The sequence below is a fragment of the Phragmites australis genome, chromosome 7, assembly GCF_958298935.1.
Source record: "Phragmites australis chromosome 7, lpPhrAust1.1, whole genome shotgun sequence".
NCBI lineage: Eukaryota > Viridiplantae > Streptophyta > Magnoliopsida > Poales > Poaceae > Phragmites > Phragmites australis.
Window position 1 is genome coordinate 3155408 of NC_084927.1, and position 17153 is coordinate 3172560.

Here is a 17153-nt window from a genome sequence, read left to right on the forward strand (position 1 = left end):
CGGCCCTGGAGGCAGCCAAACGGGGCAGCCACCTCGGGCCCTCAAAACCCAGAGGCACTCTCATGTTGATATATATGTATATTAGTAATTAAAAAAGTACAACAATTTAAATTTTAATTGACTGGTGAGGGTAGCCTCTCATGTACGTAGATATATATGTATGTTAGTAATTAAAAAAGTACAACAATTTAAATTTTAATTGACTGGTGAGCGCAGCTACGTGATCGTATATGGTTTTCGCCTTTGTCCAGTCTAAAAGAAACAAATTTGCTGCTTTGGTTTCTTGCAACAGGTTAGCAGTAGCCCATATTAACAATTCTTTCATGCGCAAAGAAATCAATGAGATCATTTCCTCTCGTGCAATCCTGATCCGCCTCTTAGAACGCCTCCCTAGAGGGGGCAGACGACCCTTGTGCTCCGCCTCTCCAAGCACCTCACACCTTCCCCAACGGCCATCGCCACCACCTGCTCCACCCGCACTAGCATCGCGTTATCGCCATTGTCTGTGTATGCGTCGCTAGCGTTGGTGGGTGCGAGCACGTGCGACGTCATACTGGAGCAGCTGTTGAACTTTCTGGATGCACCATCTGTCGTGGTCCTCGCCTCGTTTGGACACCACGTGGTGAACTACATCCTTGCCAGCCAATGCGGGCTATTCGACCCCCACGAGCCGCGTGTGCTCTTCATAAGCAATATCTGAGTGGATAATGGATGCCTCATGTTGCAGGCTCACCGACGTGTTTCACGATGTCACCACCTAGTCCTATAATTTATATATTAATTTTTTTAATTTTTTAATTTAATATAGTCTCGTTTTTAGTTTCATTGAGTCACCACCGGCCCTGCCACCCAGCGAGGGCAGCGACGACGCCAGGCTGGAAAATAGCGTGGTGGTCGGTGTCGTTGGACGAGACTCCCAATCTGCTCTATAGGAGCTAGCACAAATGGAGTGCACGTGATGAGGAATCTTAATTTGCAGGAGAGTGGATGTGAGGTGCGGAAAATGAACATTGTGGGCACGGGAAGAGAGACATGTGATTGACGAGTTTAAGCAAGCCCATGATTTTTTATGAGTTTTGTTTAAGTTTTCTAGAGATTTTCTATTAAGGGTAATTCATGGCTAAAAGAATGGGAGGAACAACACGAATAGTACACAAAGATGAGTCCTATATCTCTAGATTTTTTTTTTACGTGGAAGAACATGAATAGTCCACATGACCGAATGGCATGTCTCATGGGCAGCCTAGCTAGCAGGAGAACAAGCTACAATTTACTGCCAAATGCTGCAGAATGGCCAGTCGGTTCACAAGGCAACTCTATTGATTATAAATAGTTACTATTTCCTAGATGAGCTAGCTGAGAGAGTATATTTTTAAAATTTATATGAGTTTTGTTGTTCATAATTTTTTATAACTCACAGAAGAGAGAGGTGCTAAGTGACTTGATAATACTAATTTTTTTTATCTCTTCTCTTCAACAGCTAGGACTACTTGCTGTCATCTCTTATGTAATGTATGAAAAACTATGCTAATCACAACATTAAAAAATATACCTCTCAGTTTAAAAAATAGCGGCTATATATCTCCTACTATTAGAGATGCTGTAACTCGTACACATAGGATCCACTCTGCTGAGCTGCCGTGGTAGTTTTTTCGATAGGGATGCTTGCGATTAACTCCACGTCGGCCGGGTCGGGCCGGTGGCGCAGCTTTGTCGGCGTTCGCCGCCTGTCGCAATTAACTCCACCGCCTCAGATCGATGTTCTCTTTTCAAAGCTTTGTAAATTAAGCTTGAGAAACTTACATTATTACTGTATCAACCATGGAATTTAATTTGTACTAAAAGAAAATGTAGCAAGGTAGAAATCGGCATGCTCTACTGTGTGCGTGTGTCGGTGTGTGCGCGAGAGAGAGAGAGCTAGCGGCGCTGCTGCTGCTGTTATTAATTATCTTCTCCGTCGACCTGTCGAGTCATAGTGTGGTGCGGATAAGAGGAAGAGAGAGAAGCTAGGGGGACTAATTGACGATTAATTAGTACATCGCATGTGCCACAGATTCTCCTGGTCCTGGTCCTTCCATTCTTCCTGCCTCAATGGAATCGGCACTAACCGGTACCATCCATCCAACTCTGCCCTCCCTCCTAATAAAATAATAAAATAAGGTCACATCTAACATCTTATATTATAGGTGATGAATAAGAGAAGAGAGTAACAAATTAGTGTTTAAAAACAAACTTTCCATGTATGTTATTAAGTCCTTTTAAGACAATTAATTGTCTCATAGGGTATGTATTATATTTAGGATTTCTCAAAACGTTAGTTTCTTTCATAAGAAATAAATTTGTTCTCTCTTATCTTTAAATTTTTTTATCACATCAGTTTTTTTTCCTAGCTAGACAACTAATCAACGCCTAAAAAATCAGTCACGTTGTAGCACTGCTGAGTGAGAGTGGCAAGGTCACACTATCACTACGCAGGTCCCAGGTGGCACACACACCGCGGGGAGGGGGGAGCAGCTGTTCACTACACGGCCTGTAAAAAATATGATCATTCTCTCTCATCTTTAAATTTCTTGTCATATACTTGCACCACATATCATCCTTTTTGGTCTTCGATGGAACATGTGATTTTAATATCAGTTATGCATGAAGAATTATTCCCGAATTCTGTCCAGATATAATTGTTTTTTGCGAAATTCTTGCAAAAGTCTCAAATATATCCGTAAGAATTTTCCCCCGAATCAGAATTCAAACGGCATACCTCATCCAACTTTCACGCAAAAGAGAGTACACTAGCTAGTAAAATTGAAAGACTAGCTAGTGATGTTTTCGATCTCAAAATAGTCCCTAAACGCAAATTCGACCGCAATTTTCTAAATATTAGTGGAACCTAGCTAGTAAAATTGAAAGACTTATGTATCCGTGGTAATATCCAAAAAGGTATCATCAACAGCAAAAAGTTGAAAAGATTGACAGTGCGTATGCCAAACGTCAATTTTTTTCCCGTCCAGAAAGCAGTTATTGAAACATGGAAAAGGTGTAGTTTTAGACCTTATTCGTCTTTGCTGCTTCTCTAAGATATATAGGCTCCGATAATAAGCAGCCATTCCTGCGGTTGAAATATACTCCATCCGATCATAAATATTTATTATTTTTATTATTTTTATGTTTTTTAATGTGCAACTTTAACTATTATTTTTTATTAGAATATAGTTATAATATCTAATAATAATATAATAATATAAATCTATTTTTAAGATAAATCTACACATATAATTTTAATATTTTTAAACTAAATATTCTGGAGGCTATTGAAGATCAAAATTTTAAAAGTTTGATCAGATATTAGTCAAAACGATAAGTATTTATAATCCGAGCAAATAAGAAAAAGCATGCATGCAGCTTCCCACTTTAATTTGTAGCTAGTGAGGTACTCTAGTTTGTTGCTACTTTGGACCTTTTGGAGGAGAGGAAACTGGAGAACATGCATACACACAAAGACTGGAAGGAGAAGGATCGATGGTGACAAGAGGAAATATATGCACCAAAGGGGATCGGAGGCCAGGCAAAGCTGGTAGCACCATGTTCATGGCAAGCTAACAAGCTAGTCGATCAATTTGGCTGGTGAGAGGGTGACTTGCGAGCTAACTCTCTCAGTCCCCAGCAGCAGCAGCAGCAGCAGCAGCAGCAGCAGCATAACAGCAGCTAACTGACGGTCGCAACAGAATTTGTCCGGGAGCTTAACGAACGATGCGTTTGGCCATGCTGCGTTCAACTAGCGCGCGCATTATCAATGGATCGAATTAAATGGTTTGTATTTGATGATTTGACGTGTGGTTTGCCATGCACCGCCATGTATGTCATGCCACTAATTCAGTTTTGGAGCAGTGATTGGCTAACGACCACGCTTACTAGTTAGTTTTAAGGGCATGTTTGGATGCCTACCACACTTTGTCGCAATTAACTAAGTTAGGCAAAGCGTGGCAAGTCAAAAAAACTGGGACGAAGAAACTGGTCGTCACAAGTAGAAAATATGTGTTACGATACGTGAAATTAGAACATATGGTTAATAAAGTGTGACAAGTCACACTTGGTAGAAAATGTAGCGTGACTACTCTGGGATGGCAATGAACTCAACTGAAAAATCTACCCCTTTTTTATGATTTCGACCAAGAGTCTAGGACAAAAAGGGTCAGTTTGCAATTGTCATGTGTCACGATATATCTATTAGTTAGAAGAATATTCATTGATTCTTGGTAGATTTATTTATCATGGCTTAAAAATTATTTGATCCAAAAAATGCTTTTGAAGAAGCAGCTCTAATGCCAATAGAGCCAGAAAATACTTCATGCACAATAATTTTGTAGCGACATTATTACAAGCAGGTTTTTAAATTCTCTTACCCAAGTTTAGGCCACCATCCAAGTGATTCAATCCTGAGTCGTACGTAGATGGCAACTACGTACAGTTGAATCTAATGTGCATGCTGAAGTAATTAACTAACGGCCTACCCAGTGAATTGAATTGAACACGGCATGCACGGACATGTCAGAGGTGACCTGGGAGCGATTTGGACGGCGACAGGTCCATCGCCTTTGCATGCATGCATCATCACGTGGCTGGTCAAACGTCGGGGATCGTCGGAGCTACCCTACCCATACGACGTTGACTCGTCTCGTCCGCCTCGAAAGCCAGCCCGGAAGATAATTATACTCGAAAGACGCGACGGGAGAGAAAAGACTTCAATTTCACCGTCACCATGTACCGGGTGCACAGGGGTTAGTTTAGTTTGACACCACTTCCCGCCACTCCTCTTTCCCGCCAACTCTCAATAGAATTAGGACATATATTTGTTTCATGTTTTTGATTTACTTTTGCTTCTGAAAAAGTGTCTCGTCTCGAACGAGTTGTTTGTTGGAAATTAATGCAATGAAAGGAATTATGTAATTCGTGTATGTAATTTATCAGTCAGACGCGGGATGTCGACGACCGATAAAGTTAATTATATAAATAATTATTTAAAGTAGAGATATCTTATTATTAACTATGTATATAGAAAAGAAGGATATCTATACAGGTTTAGATCTTTCTTGGGATAATAAATATAAATCATGTTATGTCTTGATTAATTTAATGAAAAAATAATTACAATAGGTTGTGTCTAAATTTAGTCCTACGTATCTCGATGAGTTCTCTCGTGTTTTAAATACTAAAAATCTTTTGTCGAATCAATTTAATCGTGGCTCAAATCTATTATGAATCTCAATAAATTATTTCTGTTTTTATCTGACTATGCTCGTTTCATGTTGCTTATTCAGCTTCTATCTTATCTCCCCTCTCTTTGAGCGTATCATCTCTCCTCCTTTTATAGTCATGTCGGAGAGATGTACTATAATCGGAATCTCTAAGTGTAAATTTTTTAGATTGTATTACTTTTAAATATCATGAGGACTTCTTTAATTATAATCCAAAGATAGTTTTTGTGTAAAGTACGATGAACTAACTGAAATATCAGCATGCCTTATTTATCTTATGATTGTTATAAAATCTACGTATCGAACTAAGGACACATATACCGTGAATATCCGTCTCTAGGATATACCGTATTTCTAATAAATCATTAATTATTTTTTAATTATCAAACTCTCATCTAAAGTGTACTTGAAGGAATAAAAATATCAAATAAAGAAAGAAGGCAATGGAAAATGGCGGTTGTGCCCTTGACTCCTTGTGCTGCCGCGCGCTTTGCTGTCCACCACCCCTCTCCTCTGACCGGTGAAGAATGGTAGGCATGTTGGTTAGCTGCGAGCGTCCACATGCCTGGTGCCCCTGCTGCTGCTGATAGCTACTCTAGGTAGCCGAAGCAGGCGTCGTGTAGGGTTCGGTACATGCAAGGCTAGGAACGTGAATCCTCTGACTTCCTGAATAGGCACTACAAGTCTATCATACAAGCCTGAATGATACAAAGTCGTCTTACTCCTAAGTCGTTCTCACGTGTCACTGAAGGATCCTCTAACATACTAAACGGATACTATACGTTCACTGACATTCGAGCCTGGATGATACAGAGTCATTATCTTGTCAATCGTTCTCACAGTGCCACCGGAGGATCCTCGTCCCCAGGTCTAGGTACTGCACGATGTTAGAGGATCCTCGTCCCTTAGCCTGGGCAGTGCTGGGGCGGAATCAGTTTCCTTTTCTTTCAGCAAAATCAATTTCCTTGACCTGCACAGTAAATGGTTTTTGTTCGTTTTTGGTATCTCAGCATAACTAAGAGCTGTATATCATCAAAAGCAGTCCGCTGCCTTTTTTTTTTTACAAAAAGACCTTGGAAAATGGGATCGGATATGAATGTGGATACATTTTTTTGTCATAGCAATCAACATCACACGCACAATAGTGACACAGGCGTGTGATACTCCCGAGCTGTACTTGTGTTTCTGAAAAAATATATCTTGTGCTCACATTGGAAGCTTGTCGTGTGACATGACCATAGAGACATCATCTGTTGTATTGGTCGCAAAAAAAAAAAAAGAAGCAGACACATTTATTGTACATGTAATCATGTCACGAGGAAATCCCATTGTGTCTGCCATGTAATAAGAGTACAAGCCTGCAACGGTACGGTCACAAAATCTTTGCTTTGTTTGTACGGTACAGATTATTGCTCGTGTGTATCGCCTTGACTGTAACTGTCATCTCTAATCAAGCTCTGTCAGGGTTATGTTCTGCCTCACTTTACGATTTTAGTATGATGAAATTTCGCAAGAGGCATCGAAATTATAGCAAGATTGCATGAAAATGGAATCATGGCAACATCAGGAGACGGGATGCCCACTTAAAGGATTACTAGTACCAGTGAGTAGATGATTAAGGGCAGGCAAAGGCAAAGGCAAAGCATGCAGACATGTGAAATGATTCTACGCAGCTTGCAGGCAGCAGGTCATCAGCGGATGTTGTAGAGAGAGAGAGAGAGAGAGAGAGAGAGAGAGAGAGTACGTTGTTTTGGGTGCTTATCATCTTCTCCGGTAAGTAGTCTAGGATGAGGAGTATGCTTTTGCTTGTTTTATTAGTGGGAGGCTCCTGCTGCACTGCATTTGATTTGCTTCAGATGGGATAAACGAACATGATGAGAGTAGCAAGAGCTAACTTTTTTGCTGTGGTCTATATGTGTCGATTTGTCGAGGGCAAGTTGGGATAAGAGGAGGAGATTCAGGGCCTTTGTGTCTCGGATATAGAGTACACTTGTGCCAGTAATATAATAATGATGCCCCTGAACTTAACTGAATTGCAGGGGAGTTGTTAGTTAGGCTACTCCAAATATTTTGTTTCTTAGATGATATCTTAAAGAAAAGAGTAAGAAATTGGTGTTAAGAAATAAATTTCTAATAATGTTATCAATATGTTATATCTTTAGGTTTTTAAGACAATTAATGTTTGCATGTAGTATGATCACAACTATTATTTTGATCACGTGGCCAACTAAGTTGCTTTATGGGGGAGAGAATGGGTGAGTATTATTTGTGTCATAGAGGGTGTAGAGGATCAACTATGGAGGGTGAGAGAGGATAAGGAAGAAATTGTAGCGCTCTGATATAGTGTCTTACGTTATGGATAGTTCAACTAGCTAGTTTCTTCTATAAAAAACAAACTTCATTTCTCTTTAAACAGTTTATCACATCAGACTTTTACTTACGTTGATATCTAATTAATGTCCAAAAACCAATCATATTAGAGCGTTGGAAGAGACCTTAAGTAAAGCCATGTGCATGCATGCAGTACCATGTTAGAGCATTGGGAGAGACGTTAAGTAAAGCCATGTGCATGCATGCAGTACTAGTAGTATGTGTAGCAGCTATAGATGACACAAAAAAGTCAGCAGCAGAGAAGAGAAGGGTGCACCCATGAGATGCGCGCGTGAATTCCGCCCTGGCAACACAAGCACGCATCTGCACCTGCACCTGCACCTGCTTGCGTACAAGTTCACGGGGATCCTCGCTTCACGGGGAGTTGCCTTGCCGCTGCCGCTGCCGCTGCCGATATGGAGTATGGAGCAGGCGTAGTTCTGTATCTTTTCATCTGCATGCGCCAGCGGAGTCGGAGACATGCATCATTCACTTGTCTTGCCCTCTCCCGGTCTGCACTTGTCTTGTCGATCGCCTCTGCTATACCAAAGGATGAAAGGAAGATGCATCATGCATGCGACCAGATGCCCAGCTCTAGCCAAGGTTCACAAATGCGATCTACACCAAAAACTTGACCCCAACGCATTCTTTGAAAACCAGATAATTCGGTCGAATTTGGTCAAAATGCGATCGAATTCAATTGAATTTTGTCAAATTTTTAAATTCTAAATTTGAACTTAATCAAAAACCGGTTGATTTCTGAATACAGACCGTAGCAAATTGATCGGTAACCGCATATGTTAAACGGTTATCGACGTGTTTATGAACCCTGACTCTAACTCGTCTGTGGCATGACTTTCGAGCCAAGTTGAGTGGCCTAAATCTACGCACCCATCCATTTGCTCTTGCCCGGATTGACACGTTTTCGAGGTCGTCTTGCCAAGTTACTAGCTCAGCCTCCATCGACTAGCTCGTGACAGGTAGGACCCATTACTCACCAATAAAGCAATCAGAGGTGGCGAAATGATTATAAAAATTATATTATATTTTTCATGATTAACAACCCACCCTAATAAAAAATCCAATTCAAACTCGTGTTCCATTATATACAGACTACAGATATATTGTTAAAAATGATATAGATATAAATCCATAACTTCGATGGACCTCAAATTTTAACAATAGAAACTAAACAAAGTTTGTGAACCTATCTTGGCAAGGACCATGTCAATAGGATATATACATATCTAAAGTTATGAACCCAAAAGCAGACTATAACAAATTGTGACAGGAACTTGATTAAATTCTTTTCACGATTAGACAAAAATATGAAAGATTAATCAATGAAACTTTCTATATCCTGAACTTGATGCCCTAGCAAAGTTTTGTATAGATCAATCCAGATGAAACTTGTTGAAACGTGATATCAATCGAAAAACAAAACATGGCATGCAAAATGTAAAATAGAGATAAAGAAATCGATCACCAACTCATTAACTTACAAAACTTAATCTTCATTACATAGATGAGTTCACAAGATACCTCTACAAAGCATCCTTACAAGGATTTTTATGAAATCCAACAAATACTTCCACAAGCGTCTCTCTCTTCCTCTAAACCTAAACCTTAGCCTCTCCTTTGGGTCTTGATGCCTTCTTAGCCGTGACCCCTTCTTTTTATAGCCTCCCAAGCCGATCACGATTTGAAATCAAGAGATATGAGTCAAATCTGATGCTGGATCACCTCCTAGATATAACACTACATGTCCTATACGGTTACATATACATACATATGCAATATACAGCCATATCCAAGACAACGGCCTTACTATGTCCTACTCGCACACCATTCATACATGTCCATCTCTCACACATACTCATGTGACCTACAACTGAGCCCATATTGTGCTTGCTTCCAATTCTGCCTCTCACGTGCTTGACTCCAAGTCTGTCTCGTGCTTGAGTCTGATTTCGTCTCGTACCCAACTCCTCGTGGGATTGGACTCTCTGTGGCTCCCTCGCATCATCCTCACGTCTGGTCATCCACGCCCACATCATTTGATTGCTTCGTCTAACTGGTTGGGCACGACCTCACATATGTTTACTCTTTCTGTCACACACCTAGTCGTACACCTGTAACCTCACATTTATGTGCAATGTTCTCTAGTCTGAACATCTTGTATAACATATTTGATCAGTATAATCCCAGTTCGTCCTTGAACTTAGTCCCGATCCTATCATTGGCCACGTTCGCCCGTAAAACACATATGCACATGAACAAACTAAGAAATAATTTTCCTACAGAAGCTTTTTCCAACTTGACTCAAGATTAATCCACGCAACATCACTTACATGAGTTTATTACATACAATCTAAACCACAACTACGCTAACAGAAACGTATTCAGCCAACATATTACTGTGATATCATAGCATATCAAACAAATTATGCTACCACAAGTATATCTAAGCTTGCTATACTATCACAAACATATCTAAAATAACATATTAGCAACATAAGCATGTCATCCTATACCATATGCTCAATCACTCTGCTCATTCCAATTTCACCGGTAATTCAAATTTTCATCGCACGTGATCTGTCATGGCATGACTTCAGAACTTTAGATATAGATCGCATTCATTCATTGCTCCTCGATCAAGTCACAGTCACACACTGTGTTGTCGAATGAGGAAGGAAAAAATAAAAGCACATAGGTGGAATGGAAGTGGAACTGGCAGCAGCAACACCCATGGAATGGATCACCGATGGATAGAATTCCGGACCCACCTGCCATCCACTTGGCGCTGGCTACTAGTCCTTGGGATGCTTTGCTCGGGCCAACCGGATTCTGTTAGGGCGCGCCGTGGTAGTTGGTTAAAGCTATGCTTGGTATAGCTCTAGCTTTAAATTTTTTTAAAGTAGATTATTTATAACTTTAAATTTTTTAAGCTAAAGCTGTAGACCGTTTGAGGATATTTAGTTAAAATATTTTGTTCTTAGTTTAGATAAAAATAGATATTTAAGCTATTTTTTATTCTATAAACTCTAAATCTAATATAAATTTTGAAACAAGCTCTGCTAAATTCTATGATGGAACTTCCATTGATTTCTCCCAGCAGAGCAGCTAGGGTTACTTCCATTGATTTCTCCCATGTACTAGGCTTTACCTGCTTACCATACCGTCAAACGTTACTGATGGAACTCGCAAGTGCTAGATTTCGTTAACTGAAACCCGAGGCAAATCACAACTTAATTACGACCTGCAGCGCTTTGATCTGATTGTGTGAAATTTGTACAGTATACCATCTTTTGGGTCTTATTTTGAGAGTGCGTCAAGTTTAGGCCCCTTTTGGAACAAATAATAAAAGGAATAATTTTGAATCATACGGGCAAAACTTTATATATCTGCCGGTTTGGACCAAAGGAATGCAGCATACAAAATTCTATGATGGATTTCAAAGGAACTTTAGTGCCAAGCTTTTATACCTTCAAACAGTGAATTAGAGAATTTCCAATTTGACCATGTGTTATATGCTCCCTCGTTCTAAACAGTGCAGGAGCTCATTCCGAACGTAGAAATTCTTACTATTTCGTATGCGAACTGGAAAGTGGCATGTGAAATCCTGTGTTCCAAACAAGCCTAATACGGATTTCTCCGAATCCAAACATGCCCTGATTTTGTAAAATATGCTGAATACTTGGACTTCACATACTATAAACTGAATAGTACCATTTAATAGGGTGTCTATAGTTTTATCTTTTATGCATCATGATGTTAAGTGGCAGATCCAAAGCAAAAGTTTAGAGACTCAACCTCCTTCTCTTCCTCATTACACTCTTTTTTTTTCATTTTTTCCCTTCTTCTCCTCTTCTCTTTTTTCTTTCTTTTCTGCGTTCAAAAATTGTAGGGAGGTTTGGGGTTCTCAAGTATGCCCGCGATCAGGGGCTCCAGCCCCTCCCAGCGGATCCGCTCATGATCAGTGACTCGCCTCGGCTTAATACAAGTCAATTTATTAAAATAAAAAATCAGGTTAAAAAACAAAATAATATAAATTTTGGGGTCCAAATCAATTCGGTACACCCAGCTTAAAACTGCTTAAGCTCAAGTCCTAATAACACCCGCAATTAGTTGGCGCGAGTTCAGAATTTAGACACCCGCCCCCAAACTCGGACACCCTTAGCATTTTCCATATTTGCATCAAAGCCCTTATGATCGCGATACTGAGGACCTGTTTGCGAAACAGCTTTTTCAGAGGGGCAATGTTGGGGTGAGGGGCGCGCAGGGCAGTAGTATAAAACCGGCGCGGCTCTCAAAGCCCTCCTCGCCTCGATCCGCCGTGCTTCCGTTTTCTCTCTCTCTCTCCGCACGCGGTACGAGCTCTTTGGGAGAGGGAAGGGCTCGAGTAGCGGCGGCGGCAATGGCGGAGGCGGCTTCTGCGTCGGCGAGGAGGAGGCGCGCCGGGCTCGCGGCGGCGCTGCTCCTCGTCCTCGTGCTGGCCGCCGGCAGCGTGGCGCTCGGGGGCGGCACCGGCGGGCGGCTCCTCGACGGGCTCCGGTGAGTGCCGTTGCTAGTGGGTGCTTCGGCGGCGTTCGAGCTCGACCTATTCAACTTTCGTTTCGCCGTGCCTTTTTTTCCTTTTCGAATTTTTCAATCTGCTCCAATGTTTTCGTTTTCGAATTTTTGAACTAACTAGTCGTCGGCGCGCCTCTGTTCCAGGCACCGGAGTACGGCCGCGGCGGCGAGGCGGTGGCTGCGGGACTCTTCATGGCCGGCGGCGACGACGCTTAGGTGAGCACTCCGCCCCCCCCCCCCCCCCAATCACAGGCGCGCTGCCCTCCTCTGCTTCCGGGCGATCTGGCGCGTCGGTTCCTCTCCTGGTCGCGATCTGGGCCGTCCCTTCTGGTGATCTAGATCCGGGCCGTAGCAGCAGCACACGAGGGGTGACTGCTCCGTTCCACGAATAAACCTCCTTCCTTTTTCGATCCCAATTTTTGGTTTTAGGGTTTTGGGTGCGCGGTATCCACCGAAATTCGTATTTTGGTGCTGGAAATTTGGGAATCAGGTTTTGATCAGAAAGCAGTATCAGACATGCTCCGATTTCTGTTGCCGAGTTCGTTACGATGGCAGAGAGGGGTATTCTCGTAATTTTCCACCACAAAAGCCCCGTCCTGCGCCTGCACCGGCCACGGTAAAGCGGGGGCAGTAAAAGATTTGGGAGGACGGGGACAAGAAGAAGCCGCGCAAAAGCTGGCCGAGGAAGCTCGCGACTTGCCGCTTCCCGTACCCAGCAATGCACCGGTGACACTCACACTTGGTTAGCTGGTTTACCTTTATTAGGATAAAGAAAAAGAAAGAATTCGAATTCGCTTACGGTTTCAGGCTAGCTTTGGGTACAGCCATCGCGTGCGCAAAGCGATGGCCTGGGTTGGTGGTTGTTTAATCCCGTTGCCTCGAGCGGTGCCGCACGCACGAATCATGAAGAACGGTCGCCACCAAATTTCTCGTATCAAGAAATGCTAGTGCGTGCTGGAGGAGCAAGTAATTCTTTCGCTCCTAGGCTCCTAGCATGTAGTACTACGAACTGCGCCCTTCATCTCGTGTATTTTCTCCTTTCTCTGATGAGATTTGTCGTACAAGCTGCAAACTTTTTCAGCTGCTCTAACAAAACAAAGAAGCAATGGTGGTGCTACCGGTTGCATGTGCTGTTGCTTCCCGCTTGCGGCGGTGTCTCACCTGGGCTAGCTTTGTATCGCAGGGACGGTGACGACGACGGGGCGATGGCGAGGACCGTTGCCGGCGCGGTGGGCGACCCGGAAACGGTGGTCAGCCAAGTGCACATGTACGTCCCTTTCCTGCATTCAGTTCCCTTCACTCTCACACACTGGCACTTGTAGATCTACATGCTTAATTCGTGCTTTGTCACTGCAGTTTTATTTTAGCTGCAGCCATTGTACAGTACAAATGAAACATTATTACTCCAGTAGGAATTGCTTTTCTATCGTAAAAAAAAGTTCTTTTCTCTCTTTTCAGCTAGCAGTAGTGTCTAGTAGTAGCCTTTTTGCCCACCGCCTGACACCCCGGTCCCACCCGCAGCGTCACCGTAAAAAGAAAAGTGAAAACAAAGAGAGCAGATCTGGTTCGAGCTGTAGCAGTAGTAGGAGTGTACTTTACCCAGCCACGTGGTAGCACGAACACAACCACACAAGCGGGGCCCACCTGCCACGCACCTTACCCTGCCACGTGGGAGCAGGAACACAAGCACACAAGCGGGGCCCACCTGCCATGCACCACCCACACGCAGTGCTTTCTCGCGACGCGGCCGGCCCTGCTGCACCGCCGTGCCGGTGCCGGAGGCCATTAAACTCCGTTTCCTTTTACGGCGACCCAACACCCTCTCGTTCCGTGCGCACCACCAGCACTGTGGCTGACACACCCACACGTAGTGAGGCTAGCGAGCAATGGTGGTGGCGGCAGGCAGCGAGTGACACACCACGTTGTCCCCTCGCTCGCGTGGGGGCGGCCTGCCTGCCCGCCCCTGCATTTGCGACGCGCATTGATGGTGCTCTGCTTACCAGCAACCCTTCGTCCCTCCCCCCTTTCTCTCCCACCTAATCTTCTGTCGTCCGCAAGATCTGCGGCCGGTAACGGTAGCTGATTCACAGTTGAGGCTACAATGTACTAGTGTGGTATACTGACAAAAGAAGAAGTTTTGCTGTTGGGTTCGGCGCCAAGAAGCAATTAGTGACGTGACCGACATGGTAGATCCAACAGTTGGGCATGGGCAGCGAATTGGTCCCCAGATCAATAGTATAGTTCTCTCTGTGTATGTAAATCTTCATCAAGTTTTGTCGCTGCATTGCTCGTCTAATAACTACTCCACCTGAATGTTACACCTTTAATTGTCATGCCTTGTGCATTAGATGCAGTAGTTAGTAAGAAATGTTCTGTCATATTTGTGAATCTTCGTCAAGTCCTGTGTGGCTGCATTGGTCATCAAATTCCTGAATTACTGTACCTGAATTCCCGAATGCTAGTACAATTTGTCATGTCTGATGGCTTGTGGAGTTGTGGTAGAAACTTTTATGAATTGAATTGTCGGAAAACTGAAATCTTGCTGCTTGGATTGAATGAATGGTTGCGCAGGTCCATCAAGAACAGCACAGCCCGGCGGAACCTCGGGTACCTGTCGTGTGGGACGGGCAACCCGATCGACGACTGCTGGCGCTGCGACCCGGACTGGCACAACAACCGCCAGCGCCTCGCCGACTGCGGCATCGGCTTCGGCCGCAACGCTATTGGCGGCCGCGACGGCAAGATCTACGTGGTCACCGATCCCGGCGACGACGACCCCGTCAACCCGCGCGAAGGCACCCTCCGCTACGCCGTCATCCAGGACGAGCCGCTCTGGATCATCTTCAAGCGCGACATGGTCATCACGCTCAAGCAGGAGCTCATCATGAACAGCTTCAAGACCATCGACGGCCGCGGCGCCAACGTGCACATCGCCAACGGCGCCTGCATCACCATCCAGTACATCACCAACGTCATCATCCACGGACTGCACATCCACGACTGCAAGCCCACAGGGAACGCCATGGTGCGCAGCTCGCCCAGCCACTACGGGTGGCGCACCATGGCCGACGGGGACGCCGTGTCCATCTTTGGCTCCAGCCACATCTGGGTGGACCACTGCTCGCTCTCCAACTGCGCCGACGGACTGGTCGATGCCATCATGGGATCCACGGCCATCACAGTGTCCAACAACTACTTCACCCAGCACAATGAGGTACATCCTACTAGATCCTATCCATTTGTTTTTGTTTACCCTCCAATAATGCCTGTCCATCGATCTTTTGTTTTCTTCACCAAAGACATTGGGAATTTGGAGGAATCTCCTGGATTTGGCGCATATATGCCAAGGACTTGTTTGTTTTCTGCCAGCAGAAGCGTAGTAGTTTAGCATCAGTTCTGTGCATGCCAACTATTCCTCCAAATCTAACCAGAAGCTGTCGGTTGTATATGCTGTGGATATTGCTGACTTTAGCATCTCACGTGCATAACGAGATTCTTTCAGAGTTTTTTCTGCAAACAACCTAGCTGGATTTCTCACCGATGGTAAAACTGATATTATGCAGGTGATGCTCCTTGGCCACAGTGACTCCTATGTGAAGGACAAGGCGATGCAGGTGACAATAGCCTTCAACCATTTCGGCGAAGGTCTCATTCAGAGAATGCCAAGGTGAATTTATGAACTGAACACCAGTGTACTGAACCTTGTATGCTTGTTCCTGTCCACCATTGCAATGCATTGATCACGGATTCATTTCTTTTTACATGTTTCAAATAACATTTTGCTAACCCTTGTCACCGTGTCGATTTCCCTTGTTTCAGGTGCAGGCATGGTTACTTCCATGTGGTGAACAATGACTACACCCACTGGGAAATGTATGCTATTGGCGGGAGCGCTGAGCCAACCATCAACAGCCAGGGCAACCGCTACCTTGCCCCGACAAACCCCTTCGCCAAGGAGGTGCATTGATCAACCATTAAGCTTCATCGATTCTTTGCCTTCAGCAACCATTCAGTTGCTAACTTTCAGTGTAACTAAACTGCAGGTTACTAAGAGAGTCGAAACCGCTTCGAGTGTCTGGAAGAGCTGGAACTGGAGATCAGAGGGTGACCTACTGCTCAATGGCGCCTACTTCACCCCATCTGGCGCGGGCGCCTCAGCCAGCTACTCACGCGCCTCCAGCCTCGGTGCCAAGTCATCATCCATGGTTGACTCCATCACCTCCGGCGCTGGCGCCCTGTCGTGCCGCAAAGGCGCGGCCTGCTAGCGCGCCACAGAGGAAAACAGATCCCCCCACACCGCCTCTCCGACAACAGAAAAGAAAAAAGACAATAGAAAACTAAGCTACCGGAACACCGCGGTTACAGCTTTTTACTTCTCTTCTCTTCCCCTTTGTTTTGGCCACTTTTGGTAAGAGTTATCTGATGGTCCTCCTGATTCACCATTGCTCAACCTCCCCCTGCTCCTGACGTGAACATTACCTGGAGCAGGCGAGAAGCGTTGCTGATTGGTTTGTCGCTCGGTCTCCTATTATTAGTCATCTGATCTGAGTGTGCTCGGTTGTGTCAATGTTACTGCCCCCAAGCCCACAGCAAGTGTATGTTGAGGTCAGGGGTGCTCTGTGCGTGTCATACTTGGTTGTCGAAAACAGTCGGATTGTTGGTAGCTCTACATTTTGTGCCTGGACTGGAATGGAGTTGCCCTGCAAAAGACATAAGAATGGATAGTTATCTTCTTCTTCAGTGAAAGTGAAATCAGGCTTAATCTCTTGACTAGAAAGTGTCACTCGTGCAGTTTTTGAATTGTCTCTGAGCAAAATGTGCTATTTGTGCCTGAGTTTTGTGTCTTTTTTTTGTGTGCCATCTGCACGGTTTGATTTGAGCATGTATTCCTATTGTCCTGAAACAAAGGCTGTTCTGAAAGAACAGTGCCACTTCTTCATCGAAGCTGCATTGGAT

The 17153-nt window shown here is 44.1% G+C and overlaps 1 protein-coding gene across 1 annotated transcript; it reads left to right on the forward strand.

Annotated features, from left to right (window-relative positions):
• The first annotated feature begins 11964 nt into the window (after nucleotides 1-11964).
• LOC133923882 (probable pectate lyase 8) lies at nucleotides 11965-16930 on the forward strand. Its single transcript, XM_062369166.1, has 7 exons — nucleotides 11965-12179; nucleotides 12342-12413; nucleotides 13381-13464; nucleotides 14769-15411; nucleotides 15761-15864; nucleotides 16017-16155; nucleotides 16241-16930. Exons 1-7 carry the CDS (start codon nucleotides 12043-12045, stop codon nucleotides 16460-16462), a joined length of 1401 nt encoding a protein of 466 aa, XP_062225150.1. The 5' UTR covers nucleotides 11965-12042; the 3' UTR covers nucleotides 16463-16930.
• The last annotated feature ends 223 nt before the right edge of the window (nucleotides 16931-17153 follow it).

Bases quoted from the DNA above. Each gene is read 5' to 3' on its own strand.
- LOC133923882 (XM_062369166.1), top strand. From the start codon at position 12,043: ATGGCGGAGGCGGCTTCTGCGTCGGCGAGGAGGAGGCGCGCCGGGCTC. The intron at 15,412-15,760 runs GTACATCCTACT...GATATTATGCAG, and splicing joins ACTTCACCCAGCACAATGAG to GTGATGCTCCTTGGCCACAG. The intron at 16,156-16,240 runs GTGCATTGATCA...ACTAAACTGCAG, and splicing joins CAAACCCCTTCGCCAAGGAG to GTTACTAAGAGAGTCGAAAC.